The sequence below is a fragment of the Oryzias melastigma genome, linkage group LG22, assembly GCF_002922805.2.
Source record: "Oryzias melastigma strain HK-1 linkage group LG22, ASM292280v2, whole genome shotgun sequence".
NCBI lineage: Eukaryota > Metazoa > Chordata > Actinopteri > Beloniformes > Adrianichthyidae > Oryzias > Oryzias melastigma.
The window spans coordinates 23,608,053-23,630,997 of NC_050533.1; the positions used below are offsets into that span (position 1 = coordinate 23,608,053).

General features: G+C 37.0%; 1 protein-coding gene across 2 annotated transcripts in view; it reads right to left on the reverse strand.

Moving 5' to 3' along the window:
- The window catches only part of ppp2r5eb (protein phosphatase 2, regulatory subunit B', epsilon), a 52,474-nt gene that overhangs the window by 17,250 nt on the left and 12,279 nt on the right, over window positions 1–22,945 (reverse strand). For both annotated transcript variants that reach the window (XM_024271371.2, XM_024271363.2), the window contains exon 2: window positions 19,625–19,785. In XM_024271371.2, coding sequence (XP_024127139.1) covers window positions 19,625–19,781 — 157 coding nt within the window. In that variant the 5' untranslated portion in view covers window positions 19,782–19,785. The remainder of the gene's footprint in view (window positions 1–19,624; window positions 19,786–22,945) is intronic.

Here is a 22,945-nt window from a genome sequence, read left to right on the forward strand (position 1 = left end):
AACAGCTAGCATGTAGCTGAAATATTTGCTAAACTCAAAAATGGTCTAAAAAATCTTAGTAAATGCCAAAATAGTCCAAAAGCTAGCAGAATGATAATTTTTAAAACTTTAAAACCGTAATATTTTAACATAATTATGAATAATAAAAAAGCAGGAATATTATTCCAGAATAAATCAACTTAAACCTTAAGTAACTTTAAATTTTTACTCTCCATAAAAATATATTTTGCCAAAATTATAAAAGTTAGAAATAAGCACAAGATAACATCAGGCCATTAATAACTATATAATAAAATGATCTAGAGGGCCGGATAGAATTAGCAGGAGGGCCGGATCCGGCCCACGGGCCTTGACTTTGACACATGTGACCTATATCTTTAATGAAATGAAATAAATCGATTATATCAATCTTAGGATTGGGACATGATAGGTGTATTCTTTATTATTTATTTTATAGTAAAAACGACCAAATGCATCACATGGGACAACACAGCAAAAAGTGATCAACCATCATTAGAGCCCAAAGTATGGAAATGTTTTGTATTCAACATGCTACCATCAGAAGAATAACATGTAAGGCATGTCACCACCCAGTGTGGAGTAACGTTGGATTTGACATTCATTCTTGTTTATTTGCTGTTTGTACACGTATTTAATTTACACTTGATTATCTTGCAAGAAATACAAGGAATCTGGACTGCACTGTTCAGAACCAGGTATTTATTTCTGAGTCACACTGGTTATGTTTTAGATAAAGATGTCCTGGATCCATTTTATGTCACTAAATGGATCCAATTGGATAGTTAAATTAGAATTTTGATTTTTTTTTTTTTTTTTAAAAAATCAAAGCAAGAATGATGCAAAATGAACCAACATCAACTATGAATCAAATCAGCAACCTGTAAGTATATCATAAGTAGAATCATTACACTCCTATAATTTTACTAGATCAAAAATTGTTTTTTTTTTCCAAGGAAAACTTTGTATTAAAAAAAAAAAACATATATACATATATTTGAGGGTAAACAAAAATCTGCAGAACTCCGAAAAGGCAAAAGAATTGAAATTGAAACGGCAATTCCCAGAACTCCAAACAAAAATAAAGATATTCAGGCAAAAGCTGTGAGAAAACGTGGAGTTATCCAACCATTCCTCTGAATTTTATCGGTGTTGGACCAGTGTTAAATCAACTGCTGTTGGAATGATTGATCTTGGATCACAAGCTGATCAGGTTTGCAAATATCCTGCAAAATGACCTGCTCCTAATTCACCGGCTGCTTTATGGAAGAGGTCAGAGATTTGTCTCAGTCTCACTTGTAAACAACTAATCTAGATGTTTATTCTGCAGAAGATTGCTGTGATCTAGTCCACACTTTCCACCAAACAGAATCTAAACCAGAACTACCCAATCTTGATCCTGGAGATCTACCACCCTGCCTGATTCGCCGTTTTCCATGCACAGCTTTCTGCTGATTATCTGACTGGTGAGTCCTTCATTCTGATAGACAGAACACACCTGATCAAGGTAGTAGACCCTTTTCACAGTGACGTCAGACAAAATGGCCGGAAATACGAATCGTTACTTCCTGTTTGTATTTAGAACGGCAAAGATGAGAGCTGCACTCTGCTTGACACAATTTTACTTAAAAAATAAAAAGTAAATTGATCCATTTCAAAAGAAAAATGTACAAAAATTATATGAATGTCCTGCTGAAGTGTATTTTCATTTCCTCTCTTAAAACGTTCACAAATCAAAATACACATTTAAATAATCCTCCAATATTGGATGATTTATTGAAAATATTGATCTTTCATTTGAGCAGATATTATTCTAATGGTTTCTGTTTTGGCTGATGTTATTTGCATGTATTTTTAGGTCGATCAGCACAAAAACTGATTCATGTTGGCCACATTTTATATCTTCATCAAAGACGCACATCGCTGCATTGCCTGTGTACATTCTCTGCGATGTGCGACGTCACATGAAAAGGTCTATCAGCAGAAAAAAGTGCAGGAAAAACTGGAAAACAGTGGTAAGATCTCCAGGATCTGGATTAGGCAGCCCTGACCTCAACTTAACTTCTCATAAAAAAGGCATTTTTGAAAGGAAAGAGGATTGAATTTTCTATTCTGTTCAATTTGGTGATTTTTTCAAATGACAGTTATTCATTTGTGAACCTTAGATCTTTCTTTTATGGAAGATGTAACTTTAGACCTCCTGTTTTAGAGTTAATACAACTGTAAAACAAAATAAGCATTGTATCGTCCTTGAAAGCATCACTTCTGCTTTAAAAGCTTTGGAGCTGTATCCGTTCTGGAAATGTTTATATGGGTCAAAGCGCCTGCCCTCGTGCACAATTCTACTAACATTACTATCATTAGCCCTGGGGGGTCTGGTTGATCAAAGAATAATTCAGTCTAAGTTAGCATAAATGCACATATTCAATGGAAAATAACATTGCTATTCTTAGATAGCAGCCTGCAGACATTTAAGAGGAAACATAAGTCTAAGAAGTGCAGCAGAGAGGTGTGTAAGATGACCAGGCGACACACACATTAGGAACATGGCGCACGCACACACAGTGTGTAAAAGGGAAAGCCCCTTGTCTCTAAAAGTAGTGAACACGTGTAAACGGGTGAGTGGGTTTTAGTTACAGCATGAGAGAGAATGAGCAGCTCCCACAGACTGACTCAGCAGCTGCACCTGTGTGAAGGGTCACTCGTGCGCTATTTTGTGCCGGGTATGAAGACATAATGTACAGCATCTTCACTGCCTTCACTCTGTGCCACAACCAAAGAGCCACAGGACTGACAAAAATTCAATATTGCAGCTGTTAAGACTCTCTCTTTTAGTTAAAACAATTTACTTTATAAAAAGGCTGACAGACATCTCATCCACCTTAAAGCAATCAGCACCTGAACAACTAATCACACATCCAGCGATGCCAGATTATTCTTTCATTAAGAGGCGATCTTGACCAGCTCTTCTTCAGCAGGAATCTTATTCTTTAGAAACAGTTTATAAGGAGATACATTCAAGTCTAAGTAAATAGAAACTAAAAAAGTTGCATTACCTGTGATAATGCTAGTGTGAATGCTTTTTCCTGAAAGAAGTCGCTGAAGATGCTAAAGCTTTTTGCTGAAAATGGTGACGCAATTTACTTTAATGGCTGAAATGATTTGCTTAAAATGCAAAAGCTTTTTACAAAATGTTAAATTTGCTAAAAGACTGGAAATTATTTAAAAGAACTATGATAGAATGCTGAAGTTGACCTAAATTTCTGAAAAATTGGAAGTAAAATTGCTTAAAAATCCCTAATACATGCCAATTTTCCAAAAATATTTAGTGTGTTGCTAAATATGAGCTAGACTCCAAATTAGTCAAAAAAACCTTAGTAGATGCCAAATTAGCCAAAAAAGCTAGCTCTTTGCTTAAATACTAGCTAAACTCAATACAGCTTTAAATTTCTCAGTAAACTCAATTAGTCAAAAACGTTAACATGTTGCTGAAATTGAAGGTAAACTTTAAATTAGCCTATAAAAAACTTGGTAGTTAAAAAAATTAGCCAAAAACAAGCCCACTCTAAACACTGGACACTGAAGCTGAAAGGAGATTAAACCCGTTTCTGACTCCTGCTGGAACTTCATCACAAGTTACCCATAGCCATTATGAAGTCAGCGAAGCCAAACGTTTGATGACAGACGTAACTTTATCAAGCTAAAATAAGAGTGGTGTTTCCAGCTGTTCCTGCTGTTGATACTGACCCCATGAGAGCACAGATGACAACATTACATAAAGGATTACTGTGGGAAGAGACTTTAAATGCTGCCTGTCAGAACATCTGTTCTCTTTGGTCTTCAAACAACAAGGACAGACATGACCGAGCAGTACAGCTGCCATCAGCTGCTGATTCAATCAACAAGCCCTCATTCACAGAAATGCACAGCTCCCACAAAGTGAACTGAAAGTTTAAAGCAGTTTTATGTCCTGTTACAATGAAAAATGACACAAGAAAACTGCAGAAAGAAAAAGGAAAACTGGGAAATCAAGGAAACTGTATAACTTCAAAGACCTACTCCTATGAAAATTGTGTTTTTAACATGTTCTTGTGTCCTTTTTCTGATGATATATATATATCATAGTTATATATAGTCATATATCACAGTTTCAAACAACTCTTGTCTTGATATAGACCAGAGATGAGAAAACTTTTTGACTTATGGGCAACAAATGGTTCTAAAATTTGATAGAAGGGGGGGAGATATGTGGAGTGTTTTGGTACTTCCCCTTTATAAGAGAAAGAAATTGCATGGAATTTACAGGGAAAATAAAACATTGATAAGGATCATCAATAAACGTTATTCCATTTTGGGAGGACATATTTCATAGTTTAACAGGCTGCATATGGCCCTCGGGTTGTAGTTTGCCCATTCCTGATATAAACAAATGGACAAAACTGGATAAAGCAGGGGTGTCAACCTCAATCACACAAGGGGCCAAAATCCAAAATACACCTTAGGTCGAAGGCTGAACAAGATAAACATTTATTGAAGACTCTAAAACTACATTTTTAAAACCTTAAAACCGATTTTTTTAACATAATTATGAACTAGATACATAGCATTACATGAAATAATGCTAGTGTGAATGATGTAAGCTGAATTTGGCCACTGAATATGCTAAAATTGATCGCTAAAAATGCTGAAGCTGATAGCTGAAAACGCTGAAGCTAATAGTCAGCTCAAATATTAGATAAATGCCAAATTAGCCCAGAAAAAAATTAGGTTACACAAAACAGCTAGCATGAAGCTGAAAAAAAAATAGCTAAACTTCAAAAAACTGAAAATAAAAATCCAATTAGCCAAAACAGCTAGCGTGTAAATATTAGCCTAGCTCCAAAACTACCAAAAAAAACAAACAAGCAAAAAACCATGAATTAGCCAAAACAGCTAGCATGTAGCCAAAACATTACTGAACTCTAAAATTGCCCCCCTCCCCAAAGAAATGAAATTCATAAATTAATTTTTGAAATATCCCACTGAATACATCCTAAATGTGACATATTTTTCAGTCAGTTCTTTAAAAATCTAAGTGGTTTTCTAGATTTTTTTGTTGAAGAGTATTAAAGATGGACATCACAGACCTCCCACCTTTTTAAGAGATCATTTTAATAATCAGTGACAATACTTTGACTTTTACTTGATATTGATTTTTTTTTTTTTGCTCTGAACCTTTAACTGCAAAGTTTCTTGGAAAGAGAGCGACAGCTGCTGTGACTATTGAGCAGAAAGCAGAATTTTCAAGCGTGTGAAAGACTATCAGGTATTTGCCTAAAAGCCTAGAAACTATAGACCTTGAAGCGCTAACTTCCATGAATAGAATCATTTTAGTCCAAAATGTAGTCACATTTGACACCAACTGCTGAAAATTTTAGACATCTAAGAAGCAGCAAATCCATCAGTTAAGTTCACTCATATCCACAGGATTGAGCAGACAGGAGATCTTTGAGTGAGATAAAGAGAAAAGAGGGTTAAAAAAGAAGAATCCCTGAGGTTTTCATATGAAATGTCACATGAAATCGCCACGGATTACCTTTGGGTAAACTTGTGATCTCACGAGTCCTGACGAAGAAACCAAAGAAAGGCAGTTTTACTTGTGTAGCACCTTTCATCCCCGGAGCCAAATCAAAATGCTTTACAGAGATTCAAAACTTTTGCAGCATACAGGAATTAAAGAATAGAATGTGGTAAAATCTACTAATTTAAACACAGAACTCAGTATTATTATCCAGTGGGACACTGACAAAACAAAACCCCTCCAATGAGAATCTTTTTAATCCTCTATCAGGGGTTCCCAAACATTTTCTAGTGAGGGCCACATAACTGCTTTCTTCTTTAATGTGGGGCCGGGGTCGGTTTGTTGGTTAACAGAAAAGTGCAGCAATTACAGCCTAAATGTAAATATTTACAGTTATCCAGAAAGCCACACATAGCCAAATTTAAAATAATTAATTTCTGTTATCTTCATAAAAAAAAAATACTGAAGCATTTTAAAAACTAGATATATAGCATTACCATGCTAGTGTGAATGCTGTAAGCTGAATGTGGCCGCTGAAGATGCTAGTGCTAATAGCTGAAGATGCTGAAATTGATAAATGAAAACTCTGAAGCTGATGGCTGAAATTGCTGAAGCTGATAGCTGAGAAAACGGTGAAGCTGATAGCCAGCTAATAAATTAGGGAAAAAAGTGAAATTAGCCAAAACAGCTAGCATGTAGCTGAAATATAAGCTAAATGTCAAATTATCCTTAAAAAAATTGTAAAATATCTAATTTAGCCAAAACAGTTAAAATAAAGCTAAAATATTAGGTAAACTCCAAATTATCCTAAAAAACTGAAAAAGAAACAATATTACCCAAAACAGCTAGCATGTAGCTAAAATATTAATTTAATGCCAAAGTAGTCTAGAAAACTGTTAAATGTGTAATTTAGCCAAAACAGCTAGCATAAAAAGCTGAAATATTAGCTGAGCTCCAAGTTAACCTAAAAAACAGAAAAAAAATCATAAATTATCCAAAGCGGCTAGCATTAGGGCTGCCACGAGTAGTCGACTAATCGACTATTAAAATAGTCGACGACTAATTTAATAGTCGATTAGTCGTTACTTTGTACTATATGGAGTCAGAGTATAGTAAAGTTGAAAGTTATAAGGGTGTTATGCTAGCTTATTGGACTATTTTGACATTTATTAAGGTTTTTTAGGCTATTAGGCTACATTTGTGAATTACTTAAACACAGAAACCTTCCCCCCCACTCCCTACGATCAAATGACCAGTTGTTGTTGTCTGTCCCATTTGCCCGCACAGAGTTTGGGAAGAAAGCATTTGTTAACGCAGCCCCCTTGGCCTGGAACATTTTACAAAAAGGTTGGAGACTAATTGAACTCCCATCATTACAGGTTTTCAAGGCCAAGCTCACAGAAAAACGAAAGTCAACAGAATGCTGTAATTGTTTCTTTTAATCACCTTTCTATTATTTTAATCCATCATATTTTATGACTCCACATATTTTAGGTTTATATGTATTGCTAACATGTAACAGCATTTTAAATGTTTTACTGTCTTAATGTTTTATTGTCTTAATGTTTTATTGTCTTTATGTCTTGATGTATTTTTAACTGTGGCTGCCTCTTGGCCAGGACTCCCTTGCAAAAGAGGTTTTAAATCTCAATGGGACTATCCTGGTTAAATAAAGGTCAATAAATAAATAAATAAAATAATATTTTGGTTTTTTTTTTATTTCAGACATGCTAGCTGTCTATGATAGCTTAGTCTTTTTTTGTTTAAGTTTTTCGGGCTGTTTTGGAATTTAGCTAATATTTCAGCTGCATGCTAGCTGTTTTAGCTATCCTAGGCTTTAATTAGGCTAATTTGGCCTTTAACTAATATTTTAGTTGGCTATCAGCATCTTCAGCTATCGTCACTAGCATCTTTTGCGGCCAAATTCAGCTTATATTTCATCTATGATGATGCTAGTGTGAATATATATATACATATATATATATATATATATATATATATATATATATAGTTTTTAGTTATTTTAAAGCGAATGATGGTTAAGATGTGTGTTTTACATCCACTTTGTGAATGACCCGATTAGTCGACTAATCGGAAAAAATAATCGGTGATTAGTCGACTATTAAAATAATCGTTTGTGGCAGCCCTAGCTAGCATGCAGCCAAAATATTAGCTAAACTCTAAAATAGCCTAGAAATCCTTATTACTACCAAAACAGTTGAATAGAATGAAAAGAGCTGAATTATTTAATAGCTCAAAGAGCTGAAGAGCTATGGACATCCAAAAAGAACGCACAGAAGAAAAATAATAAGAAAGAAAGAAAAAAAGAAAAAATAATCACTATTAAACAAGTTAATATTTTATCCTCTCCTGTCATAGTCTGGACTGCAGAAAGATGGAATAAAAAGTCACGTGGTTCTCAATCTGTGTTTTTGATAGAGTCTGGGGGACGAGCCAAATGTGGAGGCGGGCCTGATCCGGCCCGCGGGCCGTAGATGGGGAACCCTGCTCTATAGGGCAGATACTGGATACGTTATTGTAAAATGTTTAAACGTGATCTCGATTAATACTGATCAATCACAGCCTCCAAGTGGTTTTCAGTCTAACATCATAAAACAGGTTTACAATGTTTTAAAGAGTCCAAAAGACCAAAGCTCAACTCATGAATGGACACAAATTTCAGAACACAAACATGCACTAACTGAGGGCAAGCAGCAGGACAGGACTTGTGTCATGGAAAAAGCTAAACATATAAATATATATTATGACCCAGATACAAACCCCTGAGCCCCTATCTCCATGCTCTCAGGTCTCATTTAAGCATTGCTGCAGGGCACCAGGCTGCTGTCAATCATCAACTTATGCAGTCTTCCAGGGTAAACTTTGCTCTGCACTGGTGCAGCCTCCAACACAGCCACCTTACCACCATTATTTAATCCAGTGTTTTTCAACCAGTGTGCCGCGAGAGATGGTCTGGTGTGCCGTGGGAAATTACCCATTTTCACGTATCTAAAACATTTACCATCACTATCAGCTCTGTGTTCATCCAAACGGCACTGATTTAACACTGGATAGTTTGGAATATGCAAGATCCTAAAATAAATATTTCTTTGATTCTATAAATGACTAATCAGAATGATATTACCGTAATCCAGCCGCAAAACTAGCCTCAAACTCAGTTTTAGGAAAGTCCCTCCCCCTTCAGCTGTCTCTGCCAATAATTGTTGGAGGCTTGATCACATGTCATCAATCTGACCAATCAGAAGTGCTTAACGTCCTCACTTCCTTGTTTTGATTCGGCTCATAAAGTCTCTCAGTTCCAACTAAAATAACAGCTAAAGCTCGTGTTTAGCGGTGTAGCTTCCAGCAGGATCCGACGTCAGACAGTTTAAAAAGTGAACAAAAGAATGAAGCTCAGAAACGACAATATGCCGGCATCTGCGTGAGTTAATGCACTACAGCCCCCATGATGCATTGGGTTAAGTGCGCGTGCTGAGCGCTGGGTGGAGGGGGAGGGGCTTACACGTTCAGCAGCGCAAGAGCCAAATAGGGAGAGAGATAGAGAGAAAACATCAACACAAAATGTAAAGAAAAAGAAGATAAAAACTGGAATCATTTGACTTTTCTTGATAGCATGAAGGAACAGTCTGCAGGAAATATTCTATATGTATATATATTCTGTATATATTTATGGCTCCACAATAAACCTGTCCAGACACCTAAGAACTGAGAGAATCTTCTCTAAAACAGAGCAGATCATCACTGAGAGAAGAAAGCAGATGACATCCTCAAAGCTGAAACTCTTTGTCTTTCTTAATGTCAATGTGAATAAAAGTCTTGATTTAGTGGTTTTTGGACATTTTAATTTGTATTTGGATTGTGGTTGCAGAGTTTTGTGTTGTTCACTTCAGATGTGTTTAAAAAGCGAGTTAAAAACTGAATAGTTAATTGTTAGTTATTTTACCATTAATTTTGTACATTCTTTCTGTAAGGGATAAATAACAGCATATACATAATTTACACTTTATATGAATAAAAACATATTTACATCTTGGATTTTGTGCATAATCTTATCTAGTAGTTTATAATGAATCAAACAAAGCAAACAACAACCTAAAAAGCCATTTGTTAGCCAAAAGAGCCGCTGTTTTAGGAAAACGAATGCAAAATAATTTAATTTTGAGCCAGAATTCTCATCACTATTGTGGAGGGAAACAAGAAAAGAACGTTGTTTTTATGTTGCCTGATAGTTTTGGAAGTATTTAAAAAAGAGAAAAAAACATTCATAAAAACTGATTATATAGAAGTATTTTTTTTTATTTTTTTTTTTAAATCATTCATTAATGATAATAAATGTAGACTGTGTTGACAAGATATACGTTTAACTTGAGCAAATTGCTAGATTGTAGAGGGATTGTACATCAATACAGACTAATTTTTTACCTTTTTGGATGCTAGTGTGCCGCGGGATTTTTTTCATGGAAAAAGTGTGCCTTGGCTCAAAAAAGGTTGAAAAACACTGATTTAATCTACGAAGGGTCACAGATGTGAAATGATCGGTTTATTTTTCCATGTTCATGAAAATGTTCCCAAAGGCTTTCTTCAGTCCCAGCAACTGTAAACCAAACCTGTCCTTTCCTGAACCTTTAACAGCTACAGCTTTAAAAAAAAATCATCCTTGGAAATTCAGTTGTTACAAACTGGAGCTTCAAGTCACATTTAAAGGTCAAAAAGCTGAACAGGAATACAAGTTACTCCACAACCGAGTTACCATTCTTGCTCTAACATGCTCTCATGTCAAATGAAGTTTCTTAACTTCATCAAACTGCTGAAACTCTGACCAGACAAGAACACTGAGTCCAATCAAAGCTTACAGTCATCTATTCACTGTCATGGTACACATCTGAGCTCAACCTGAGAGAGGAAGCTGGAAAAAAGCCAACCAGGATAAACAAGACCAAGAACCCTCACTAGACACAAATGCCTCACAGAAGACTGGGGCTGCATGGAGGTGGAGTGGTTAGCACTCTGGTCTCGCTGCAAAAAGGTTTTGGTTCAAATCCTAGCTGGGACCTTTCTGTGTGGAGTTTTATTTTATTCTCATGCAGGTCGAGGCACTCCGGTTTCCTCCCACAGTCCAAATACAAAAAGGAAAAAAGACACGAGTTTCACAGGTCCAGCTTGTTGGAATAGTGTGATTGCTTAGTAAGCATTCACACTGTAGTGATTCTCCTGCTCCTTTCCATACGTTTTTTCGAACTCAATCACACTTTCAGCGATTTCAGCAATCTCTGTATCAAAACATTCAACTTGTTCAGGACATTACTGCTTGTATTTTTGGTATTCATAAACTTGGTAGTTTTTAAAAGTATTTTGCAAAATATAACCCATAGGAAATGAACGAGAAAGTCTTCAAATAAAAAAATCTTAAGTAGATTACCATCAAGCCTTTAAATATTTTCATGGGATTTGTTTTCATCTTTTATAGTAATTTTCAAAAACATTGGAGTTTACCTAATATTTTAGCAACATGCTAACGTTTTTGACCAATTTAGTTTACTGTGGAATTTTAGGCTGTTTTGGAGTTTAGCTAGTATTTAAGCAACAAGTAAGCTTTTTGGCTAATTTCGAATCTACTGAGGTTTTTGGGGCTAATTTGGAGTTTAGTTCATATTTAAGCAATATTTTTGTAAAACTGGCATGTATTAGGGATTTTTAAGCAATTTTACTACAAATTTTTACAAAATTCAGCGTTCTTTCATAGTTCTTTATCAAAATTACCAGTCTTTTAGCAAATTTAACATTTTGCAAATAGCTTTTGCATTTTAAGCAAATCCCTTCATCAATCAAATGTTAACTGTGTCACCATGTTCAGCAAAAAGCTTCAGCATCTTCAACTACTTTCAGCAAAAAGCATTCACACTTGCATTATCATAGGTAATGCAACATTCCTAGTTGAGAAATAGATCTTAATTCACCTACCTGATAAATAAAAGTTAAAAAAAATGTAAGAGTAAAATTCTAAAAAGATAAACAAATGTTCCCTTTAATTTAGAACTGCAGGCTTAACGCTCTTTGCAGACCACAATGATGCTGCAAGACATGAAGGTGTGCAGAAGCCAATAAAACACTGACAGCTGAGGGAGAGTAGGATCGCTCTACAGTGTGAAAGTTTGTCAGCAATAAATCTCTCATTCACAGAAGAAATATCAACTCAAGAAACATCTCTGGAATCTAGCGGTCACTAATGACATGACGAAGCATCACCACTAAAAGGCTGAATTAAATTCAATTCATCACTCAATGCTCAACAATATCCATATATCCTTTAATCCATGTATTTTTGAATGTTTTAATACAAGGCCAATTCTGTTGGTTATGAAACTTTTTTAAATTACTTTAGACATTACCTGGACAAAAATAAAATAATGTAATTTGGAAAATGGTCCATTGTTAAATAAAAACTAGCTGAAATAAGCTTTTTTTTTCAACTAAAATGAAGGTCTGCAACCTTTAACACTTAAAGAGCCATTTGGGTCAATATCTCACTCATAACATCCCAACAGGAGCCACAAAGTCTTATTCACTTTTCAGCAAAATAAGACACTGATTTGTTTTTATATTAATGTTACTATTATGATAACTATACATTTTCTTGCAAAATCAAATGAAGCTTCTTTTTTCAAAGCTTGAAATCATTTATAATTTTTGTCAGAAATTTCACATGACTTCCTTTCAAAATGAAAGACATGTGTCATATAGGGTCATCTTAGTGCAGCAAATCGCAAGATTTGCAATTTTTCGACAATAATTGCGAATCTTAAACTAAATCAGAGCTAAATCAGGGACAATTATTTTACAAACACTTAAAATCCTTGAATTTGTTTAAAGATAGAAAATCTAGCACTCTAAAATCTGTCAAAAAGCTTCTGATATGTAATGTTCTTCAACTGTTTGTAAATGAGTTGAAGTTTTTTTTGTTTGTTTTTACACTTAACTACTTACTAACTTTTTACAGTTATACTTTTAAAAAATGTTTTATTTTTCTTTAACTAGAATCACAATGGAGGGGTCAAAGGGCCACATGTGGCTCCAGAGCTGCAGGTTGCAGACCCCCGGGTTTAACATAAGCTTTCAGAAAGTGAGCATCACCTGGTTAAAGGCCTAATAGGTTCTGAAGCAGTCCGTTAGAATCAGAACAACACTGGTGAACGAACAATTCAGGGTCAATTATCCTCTAAAGTTATAATCAGATCCGAGAAAAACTGAATCAGGATGTTTCAATTTTGTAAAATGCTATTGTTTTCAACTTAATACAGACGCACACAGAAACACACACTTATGCATAAGAACAAAATAGAAATACAGCATTTACACAAGCACTTCAGAATAATTAGACAATTTTCATAAACGTTAAAAAGAAGTTTCATTATTTTCTAAAGTAAACAATTACACATTCGAATAATTAAAATGCTCTGGAGACACGGCGTCCCGCTTCATCAGAAGAAATCTGACACAACTCCTTAACTTGGTAGAACAGTGATAAAAATGAACTCTTTCAAGCAACTGCCATGACGGATCCAAGTGCATTTCAAGTCCACCTTTTCATCTGTCCAGACCAGACGCACTGATCGGCCCCTGACTGCAGAAGCTAACTATAACATTGGTAGCCAACATGCTGCAGCTTCGTACACGCCCACAACACTCACTTGTAAAAAATGTGGCGCACTGAATCAGATTTCCTTCCTCGGGGAACGGCAGCAGAAACAGACGGTCATAAAGACAGCAGTGTGAGCTGAATTCAGCCAGACATGTGGAGGTTCATCAAATTCACGCTCCTCTAGTGACTTGTTTGTAGCGAGTGTGGTAAGAAAATTGTAAACAGACACCTCAAAGATCAAGTTTCTTCAGAAATGAGGACGTGAAGGGGAGGGTGCCTGGGAGAGTGTGTCAGAGGGCTTCATTGGCCAGCCTGAGTCCAGAGAGAACCATGGGTGGGCTGACCAGCATTGTACATCTCCCTCTTTCTATTTTTTACTCCTCTTTTTTAAAGACGGCTGACCTTGGAGGTCAGAGACAGATCTGTCCTCCTGCAAAGCCTGAGACATGAGAGGAAGCCAATTCTGATCCAATCCACTGACAACATCCTCAGCTTCAGAGCCAAATGGACCCACATCAGTCAGGTGTAGCTGTCAAGACATCCACTATAGCTGCGTTTCCATTACACTTTTGCGCAAAACTATCGAAATTTCTAGAATTTCGATAAAACACTGTTTCGAAAAAACAGCGTTTCCATTAAACCATGATTATGCGAAAAACTCGAAGTAATTCCCGCGACAAGTCATTAAAAAAACATGACGACGGATATAAACACTATTTTGATGTGCAGTAGATTCATTCACATTTCTGCCACGGAGCTAGCTCTCAGCCTTCCCATTCAGAGAAGACGTCTACGTCTGATCCGAGCCTTGGAGCGGCAGGCTCCTTAAACGTGGGAGCGACATAGAGTCAAACAGTTTTGTTAAATCGTGGTTGAAGAATTCACCGAAGAGCCGTGGATTCAGCATTTTTGCATGACACGCTCAACTTTTGATGAGCTGTGCGATGCTGTGGGACCTCTTGTGGCTCCCGCTGTGCGGTGCCCAAGGCAGCCAGTTGCTGTGAAAAAGCGCATTTGACCAGCTTTTCCTGCTTCCTGTCCGAAACGTCATATCCGGTTAATGGTCACGTGACTCGTTTGTTTCGAAAAAAGTGTTTCCATTACAGTTTTTCGAAAAACTACTGTTTCGATACGGCCCAAATACCACCTCCTCTAAGCGCAAAAACTTTATTTCGAAAAAGGCGAGTTTTTTCGAAATTGTGGTGTTTCCATTAGGAGAATTTAATATCGAAATTCCGTTTTTCGAAATTTCAGAGTTAATGGAAACACGACTTATGTCACATGTCAAATTCATAAATTTCACCCAAGCTGCTTTCACCCAAATTGTATTACTTTAGTCATTTTCTTCCTTTTTTAGCTTTGCTTTAAAATGAGATGGAACAAAAATTATGATTTAAACAATTTTTGATTGTGAAATGGTAATTATGGATAACAATTTCTAGAATTTACATGTGAAAAGAGGAAAAATTGAAACAGATCAGAGGTGTCAAACTCAATCGCACAATGGGCCAAAATCCAAAAACACACCTTTGGTCACGGGCCGAACAGGATAAAACTACTTTTTAAAACTTAAAAACCGTAACTTTTTAACAAAATTATGAACTAGATATATAGCGTTACCAGCAATAATGCTAGTATGAATGCTGTAAGCTAAATTTGGCAGCTGAAGATGCTAGTGATGATAGCTGAAGATGCTTAAATTGATAGCTAAAAGCACTGAAGCTGATAGCTGAAATCACTTACACCAATAACTGAAAACGTTGAAGGTAATAGCCAGCTAAAATATGAGCTTAATGCCAAATTAGCCTAAAAAACTAAAAAAGAAAAACGCAGGCTAGACATATAGCTAGCATATTGTTGAAATATTTGCTAAACTCCAAAATAGCCAAAAAAAATCTTATTAAATATTGAAATAGTCCAAAAAGCTAGCAGAATGCCCATTTTTACAACTCCAAAACCATAACTTTTTAACATAATAATGAGTAATAAAAAGGTAGGAATATTATTCCAGAATAAATCAACTTAAACCTTAAATAACTTTCAATATTTTGCTCTCCATAAAAATATATTTTGTCAAAATTATACAAGTTAGAAATAAACGCAAATCAGGCCATCAATAACAACAAAATAAAATGATCCGGGGCCTTGACTTTAATGCATGTGGCTTGGATTTATATATCTTGCATTATTCAAGTTACTGGAAAGTTCATAAAGGGATAGGCTTAAATAAGCATTTGCTTCTCTCTATCCCCTTTTCAAACAATGTATTTAATGAATTCGGTTTGTGACTTTTCTTTTATAAAAGGTGACTGCATTGAGTTTTTGCTTCTTTTTTTTAAAAAGTATTTTTGTAATGTTTTATATGCTTGGAATAAATCAAATAAAAAAATGGCACTTGGAATCGATAAAAGAAAAAATATTGATTACACTCCTAATCTTCTATCATTTTCTTTAAAAAAAAAAAGCCAAACAAAAACGGCGATGACCAGTTAAAAAAGGACTGTTAGAATCTCACCTTAAAAAACCCGAAGGGCTTGTTATTTTTACACCTCATACCATAAATCTAGCAGCCAGAAGGCTTACTTTGAGACTGGACAGGAACTGTGCCCATCCCTTCCTCCATCACCTTCTTTCCTTCCTCCATCATTCAGCACTACTAGACTCCATTAATGCTTCTTCTGACTTGCATGCAACCATGTTCTTTTATTTCTCTCTTCTGGTCCCTTCATAAACCCAAGTAGTGCACCAACACCCACTCAAGATGTAAAATACATTTTTCTTCCAGAGTGTGTGTACGCATAGGTATTAGCAAAAAATATTTTCTTTTTCTCATCCGGTCCAACAAAAAAGAGGACACAAATGAAAATCAATATAACGTTTAGCTTGAATTACAAAAGGAGTTTATTCAAATATACACCTCTTGTGTGTCAGAAAATCTATAACTCCCTACTGAAACAGTAAAATACATCCAACCCCAGAGGCCTTCAGCTCTGATCAGTCTGCTCAGATGTTTGATAGGACAAGTTAAAGAAAAAAATCATATTCGAATCTTGCTTTATTTTGGCATTATGTTGCTATACTCATATGTGTTCTCTAGTATGTCCTTCATTGTTAAACCTTTGAAGGTTTATGACTAAAGAAAATCAATCCTTCAACAATCAGGGAGCATATCTACAAGATATCTGTGGTCAATGTTTATAAATTTGCTTTATATAATCGGCAAGCCTTTTAAGAACTTCATTTTTTAATATAATAAGACTGATAAAATAGATAGGACAAGACCAATAGGACACTTTAGCTGGCTAGACTTTATTAATCCCAAAAGGGAAATTAGGTCCTATAATCTTTGAAATTCTAATCTAATCTTTCAAAATCTTTGATACTGTGATAATGAGCCACCTGCTAAATATCATCGTTTCTAATAAGCTTGTGTGATTTGGGATTTCCTGGCAAAATACTTAATATTTCTTTGGTGGGTTGTATTAAGAAAATTGCCCCATTAGCCTTTTTTAAGACAGTTCTGGTCATTTCAATGAAATCTAACGCAAGGTAGTCAGTAAGTCTATAAAAGAGGACAGGAAAGAGGTGCAACAGTAATACAAGAACACAACTGTTCCTATGAGCCTGTCTGAGCTCCCACTGCAGCATTACGCATATACCTCAAGGCAAAGTGTAAACATAGATTATGGAAATGAAGAAAAAAATAGCAAGCCAAGTGTAAAATATGCACAAAAGGAAAGACTGGCAATAGGACAGGCAAAGAAATCATAAGCAAATTATTTTTGAGCAAGGGTGTAAAAATGTGTTTTACTACAATTAAAACATTATCTGCTGCAACTGTTCAACATTTCAATTAAAATAAGCATTTTTAAGCTCAATAAAGCAAATATGATCGCAGTAATGAAGACTCCTACAAAGCACAATACAGAGAACTTGTCCTGATCTTTCAAGTTTGGATTAATTTTCATTTCAGCAAATTGACAGATGCAACATGACATTATCTGAACAAACCACACACGCCTCATTGTTGCACGTGGAGATGAGTCACATCTCTGAACTGTAAGCCAATCAATAGATGGCTACCATAGTACCCCAACAGGTGAGCCAAACAGAAGAAACCCTCCATCAGCTGGAACTGAACTATTGCGCACTCCTGTATCCACTAAGGCTCTAGGTGTGCTGAACCACATGTGGTCATCTGAGGGTAACGGTTGATTTGCCGAGGCTGACTTAATTCATTTCATTGTACAGCTTGGTGGTTTAACAGGAAGCTTTTGGTTTCCGTCAGAGAGAGCTTGCTGTTCCTCTGAGACTACAGCAGACCACAGCCTGCAGATAGCTGTGCAAGGTAACTGTATAGTTACAGTTTGTGACAACTTGTGCTAACCAGTGTTTAGAAATCAAACTCCAGATTATAGTGACACCGGCAGTACAGCAAACACACTTAAATAAATAAAGTGTGTATGGTTTTTGTGTTTGGTAATAGTGATTTAAAATGTCCATTCTGAGCTCTATTTATACTTCCAGGTTATGAAAAACAGATTTCTGAATAACAGCTACTCAGTTGACCTACTTTACTTCAGGTGCCGATATGGATTGCATTGGAATTTGCATCAAACAAAACAGGTTGACAGTGAAGACCATCATGCTGCTGTGAACAGCGATTTGATGCAGGAAACTGTTGCTCAAAGACTGTGCAAAAAGGAAGAGAAGCTGGAAAACAACCAACAATAAAGAAGGATCTGGGTATATTATAGTACGTTACGCAGGATCGACTGGTACCAGTTCTGCTCCCCCGTTGTTCTAGGGCCATAGAAAAATGGAATGGACAAGTGAGGGCGGAGATTCTATCTTTACACGATGCAACCCATTGATTGGTGGAAAAGTTTTCCGACAGCAGCAAGCATCCGACCAGCGTTTCTCCCAACTAAAGATCCAAACCGAGAAAAGTAGTTTGCCCTCTCTGGGTGGGTGGAGTGCTCCTGCCTCAGGTGGAGGAGTTTAAATATCTTGGAGTCTTGTTCACGAGTGATGGAAGATCGGAGCGCAAGATCGACAGGCAGTTTGGGGCGGCATCCGCCATTTTGCGGTCGCTGTACCGTCCGTTGTAGTGAAAAAAGAGCTGAGCCAGAAAGCAAAGATATCAATTTACCAGTCGATTTTCGTTCCAGTATTCATCTATGGTCATAAACTCTGGGTCGTGACCGAAAGAACGAGATCCCGACTACAAGCGGCTGAAATGAGTTTTCTCCAGAGGGTGGCTGGGCGCTCCCTTAGAGATAGGGTGAGAAGATCGGTCACCCGGAGAGAGCTCGGAGTAGAGCCGCTTCTCCTCCACATCGAGAGGAGCCAGTTGAGATGGCTCGGGCATCTGGTCTGGATGCCCCCTGGACGCCTCCCTGGAGAGGTGTTCCAGACATGTCCCACTGGGCGGAGTCCCCGGGGAAGACCCAGGACATGCTGGAGAGACTATGTCTCCCTGCTGGCGTGGGAACACCTCGGGGTCCCCCAGAGCAGCAGGAGGAAGTGGCCGGGGAGAGGGAAGTCTGGGCATCTTTGCTTAGACTGCTGCCCCCGTGACCTGGTCCAGGATGAGCAGAAGAAGATGGATGGAAGCTCTAATATTTCAGAGTCTGTTGACTTTTACTCACTTCTGCACATAACAGTTTTTTTTTCTTAACCAGTCAGAGCAAATGGAATATTTTTGCTATTGCACTTTGCAGATGGACACCATTAAGAAAGGATGCCACAGAGTATTCTAGTTCTCTCACAGAGGAATAAACGGGTCAACAATATCTGACCTAGTGAGAGTTCAAAATGATCCAGATGCTTCAAAACATCAGACTCCTACTGTGAGCCCATTGGAGCAATTTTGGTGAGTATATCACAAGACCTTCAATCGGACTGTACGAGCAGTTGGAGAATCTGATTCACAGAATGAACAGACAGCAGAACATCTCTGCATGGAGATAAACTGGGTTTCAATCAACCAAGCTCCGCAAAACTTGCTAGGTATAAGATGGAGATAATGTGAATGCACATCCAAAGAACTCTTTCTTAAAAATTTTAAACCCTACAAAAGCAAGCACTTTGTTTTTTTTTTTAATCCTCATTTTCTCACCTTAATGAAAAACAAGTGGAACAAAGGCAGTAATTCAGCAGAGAACACAGGAACTTTAGAGAAGAGTTTAGCTTTTTTTAAAATGTGATAAGAGTCGCTGTGTTTGGAGTGATCATTAAGATGCCTGAGCCGGCCTGTCCTCCACATGCTGGTCTTACATGGAAACATAGCACAAACACGGCAAGGTAAACTGCAGTTTTTCAGAGCGTCGCCATGTTGTTGCTGTCCCACACCAGAAACCCCACATTCCCGCTGTGGTTCTTACCCTTGAGCAGCGGCAAGGGCGTGAGCTCGATGGGTTTGCCCTGAGAGCGGAACTGGGACGAACTCTGTGAGCGCTTCTGCTTGGCCTTCCTGACAGACTTCCGTGAAAATCCGTCCACTTTGTCCACGGAGGGAGATGTGGTGGGTGCCGAGGACATAGCCCTGCAGGGACAAACGGGAGAGCGGTTAGCACTGAAAATCCATCCTCAGCATAACTCACTTTGAATAGATAACATTAAGTAAAAACTGGGACCAACTTGCATCAGACATTTCTTTTACTTAAAGAATGACCCTGACATTTCTTCTGAATTTTCAAACCGTTTAGGAAATCTCCAACAACATCCTTTACAAAGCCTCAATAGCTTTTGGCACCATTTACTAAGGATGTAAGAATTTCCTTATGATTCAGTTCAAACCTCGATTTTTGAGATACTGTTTTGTTACAGTTGTACAGTTTCTTACTATTTTTGCATTTACAAAGAGTTTTTAAGATATTTCGGAGTTTAAATTATATTTCAGGGACATGCCAGCTGTTTTAGCCAATTTAGGCTTTTTTTCTGTTTGTTTTTTGCTATTTTGAAGTTTAGGTATTTTTTCACCTACATGCTAGCTGTTTTGGCTTTTTTTGTTTTGTTTTCAGGATAATTTGGCATTTAGCTAATATTTTAGCTGGCTATCAACTTAAGTGTTTTCAGCCATTAGCTTCAGTGTTTTCAGGTATCAATTTTAGCTTTTTCAGATATCAGCACTAGCATATTCAGTGGTCAAATTCAGCTTAAAGCATTCACATTAGCATTATTGTGGGTAATGCTATATATCTAGTTCAAAATTATAGTAAAAAGTTATGGTTTTAAAAATTTAGTTTCAGAGTGTTCAATAAATGTTTATCCTGTTCGGCCCGCGACCTAAGGTGTGTTTTGGCTCTGGCCCCCTGTGCGATTGAATTTGACACCCCTGCAGTAGGGTATGCCACAATTCTCTGTCCCCACTATTTGGTTCAGCAAATAAACAATGTTTAAACAGATAGAAAGTGCCATAAATTCACCTTTTATGGGAAAAAAATTGCTGGAAAAAAATGTCAAGTATTTTTAATAAATGCATCTAAGTCGTAGAAATATTACTTTGAAACTATCAGGTCACTCAGTATTTTCTGCAGTACACCAGAACAGTGGAAACTAATCTTAAAAAAAATTGAGAATATTGCAATTATAACCACAGCAGTCACTGCCACCATTTCTGAGACACAAATTCAGCTGCACCATGATTATGAAAATTAATTCAAATAAATACACACTTTGAATACTTTTTTATAAAAGCTATGTAGTATTTGCATCTTGTCTCTTTTTTGTCTGTTTGCTGATACAAAAGGGTAAATAATGTTCAGAAGTTTATATGATGTCTGATTCTTTTTGTAAAAGTAACAGTTTGAGTGACTGCCAATATTTTTAACTCAGACGAGTCAATGCACTGCATTTCTATCAATGCCGTCCTCTGGACTCTCCTGCTCTCCCACAACTTCATATTAGCATCATATCATCACTTATGCCCGCACCACTCTTCCGGCTGCAGACAGGAGGCTTCACATCAGGCATTTAAACCAAATCAGTGCTTACAGAAGAGAAGGCATACATTCAGTCAATCCATTTCAAACCAGTAGCAGCTGATTATATAGTTGATGCAGAACTTGAACACAGATGCTGCAACACTTCTAGCATTAAATAACAGAGAAACTACATCTTCTACAAGGAGAAACTACAAGGCTTCTTTAAAAGAACTCACACTTGCTGGTAGTTGGTAAAGACAGGTATAGCTAATGTCAGAAAATATTTGAAATCTGAACTCGTGCATGAGATGAATATGGCCCATTCAGTTCACACTAGCATTATCACAGGTAATGCTATATATGTAGTTCATAAGTATGTTAAAAAGTTACGGTTTTTAAGTTTTAAAAATGTAGTTTTAGAGAGTTCAATAAATGTTTATCCTAAGGTGTGTTTTGGATTTTGGCCCCCTGTGTGATTGAGTTTGACACCTCTGCCTTAGAGGGTCAAGTAGAGTGGAGCAGCTGCATTTTTAAGAGAGCATAAGTATGTCTTGCAGGTCCTTTGAGGCTCGTCCAGCCACCTGAATGAATGTCATGTCTTTGATAGGTGTACTGTGAAATACTCCAAAGGATAATGTTAGCTACATGCACTTATGACATGAGGGCAGTGTTTGTGTGGGACCCTTTACGCCACACTCTAGTCATTTGTGAGGAGCACGTACCTCCTCCTTACTGACCATTAGGAGTGTGCCAAAATATCGATATTGCAATCTTTCGCGACATTATAATTGATTCTCAATGGGTTCTCACGAAGTATCGATCTTTTATTTTCGTTTGAAGAGGCTATAAAACGGTATATTAGTCATCCTTTGGTGAAACGTTTCTTTGGAGGTAGATAGGGGGTGCGCGTTGAGAGGCTGGCTGCAGCTACTTAAATTATTTAATTTTTGTTCTGTTGTTAACAAAAATTTTGCACCAAAAATTGCACTGCTGTTCATGTTTAGTATCAACAGATAATTCAAATTCAATTGGTTTCAATGCTTGTCAAAGACATAGTATTACTTATTTCAGCAATGCTGCACAAAAGTGTCTATTATTTGTTGCACAGAACAAATACATAAATGGAGATATATTTTTCTAAAAAATGTGTGTTCTTCAATATTTTGAGTTTTTAAAGATGATTTTTACTATTTATTACAGTTTCATGATATCGATACTGTGAGCCATGTATAGCATCATATTGTGAGGTATCCTGCGATTCCCAGCCGTACTGACCATGCACAAATTCTGCATGCACGGGGTGTGCAGATGAAGCACAAGTGTCCGTAGGAGGTCCACACAAACTACACTGTCTAATTTCCTCATTTCTAAGGGTCAGGCTGCAAATACAAAGAGCACAATGGGCGCCCAAGCAACGTGTAAGGAGCATGCACAGACTAAAAAGCACTAATGAGCTCCTTGTGCAGAGATCTGGGGTTTTAAAACATCAAAAGTCTGTACAACATGCCTGTATTTCATCTGCTTCACCCTCAAGTGTCAAGTGTTCATGCCCGCAGCATGCCCGTAGATAAAAACTGCATGAAGATTTTCTCTCTAAGGGCCCACCAAACAGTCTACAATCTTCAAATGTATTAAGGGGCCACATGTGCGCCCCGTAAAGGTTTGCCCATCCTTTGCCTGCAGCCAGCCCATATCCACCTGTGACTTTAACGAGTAAGGAATAAAAACTATATTCAAATGCAGCAGATGTTAAGGAATTCCCTATGACAAATAGTGTAT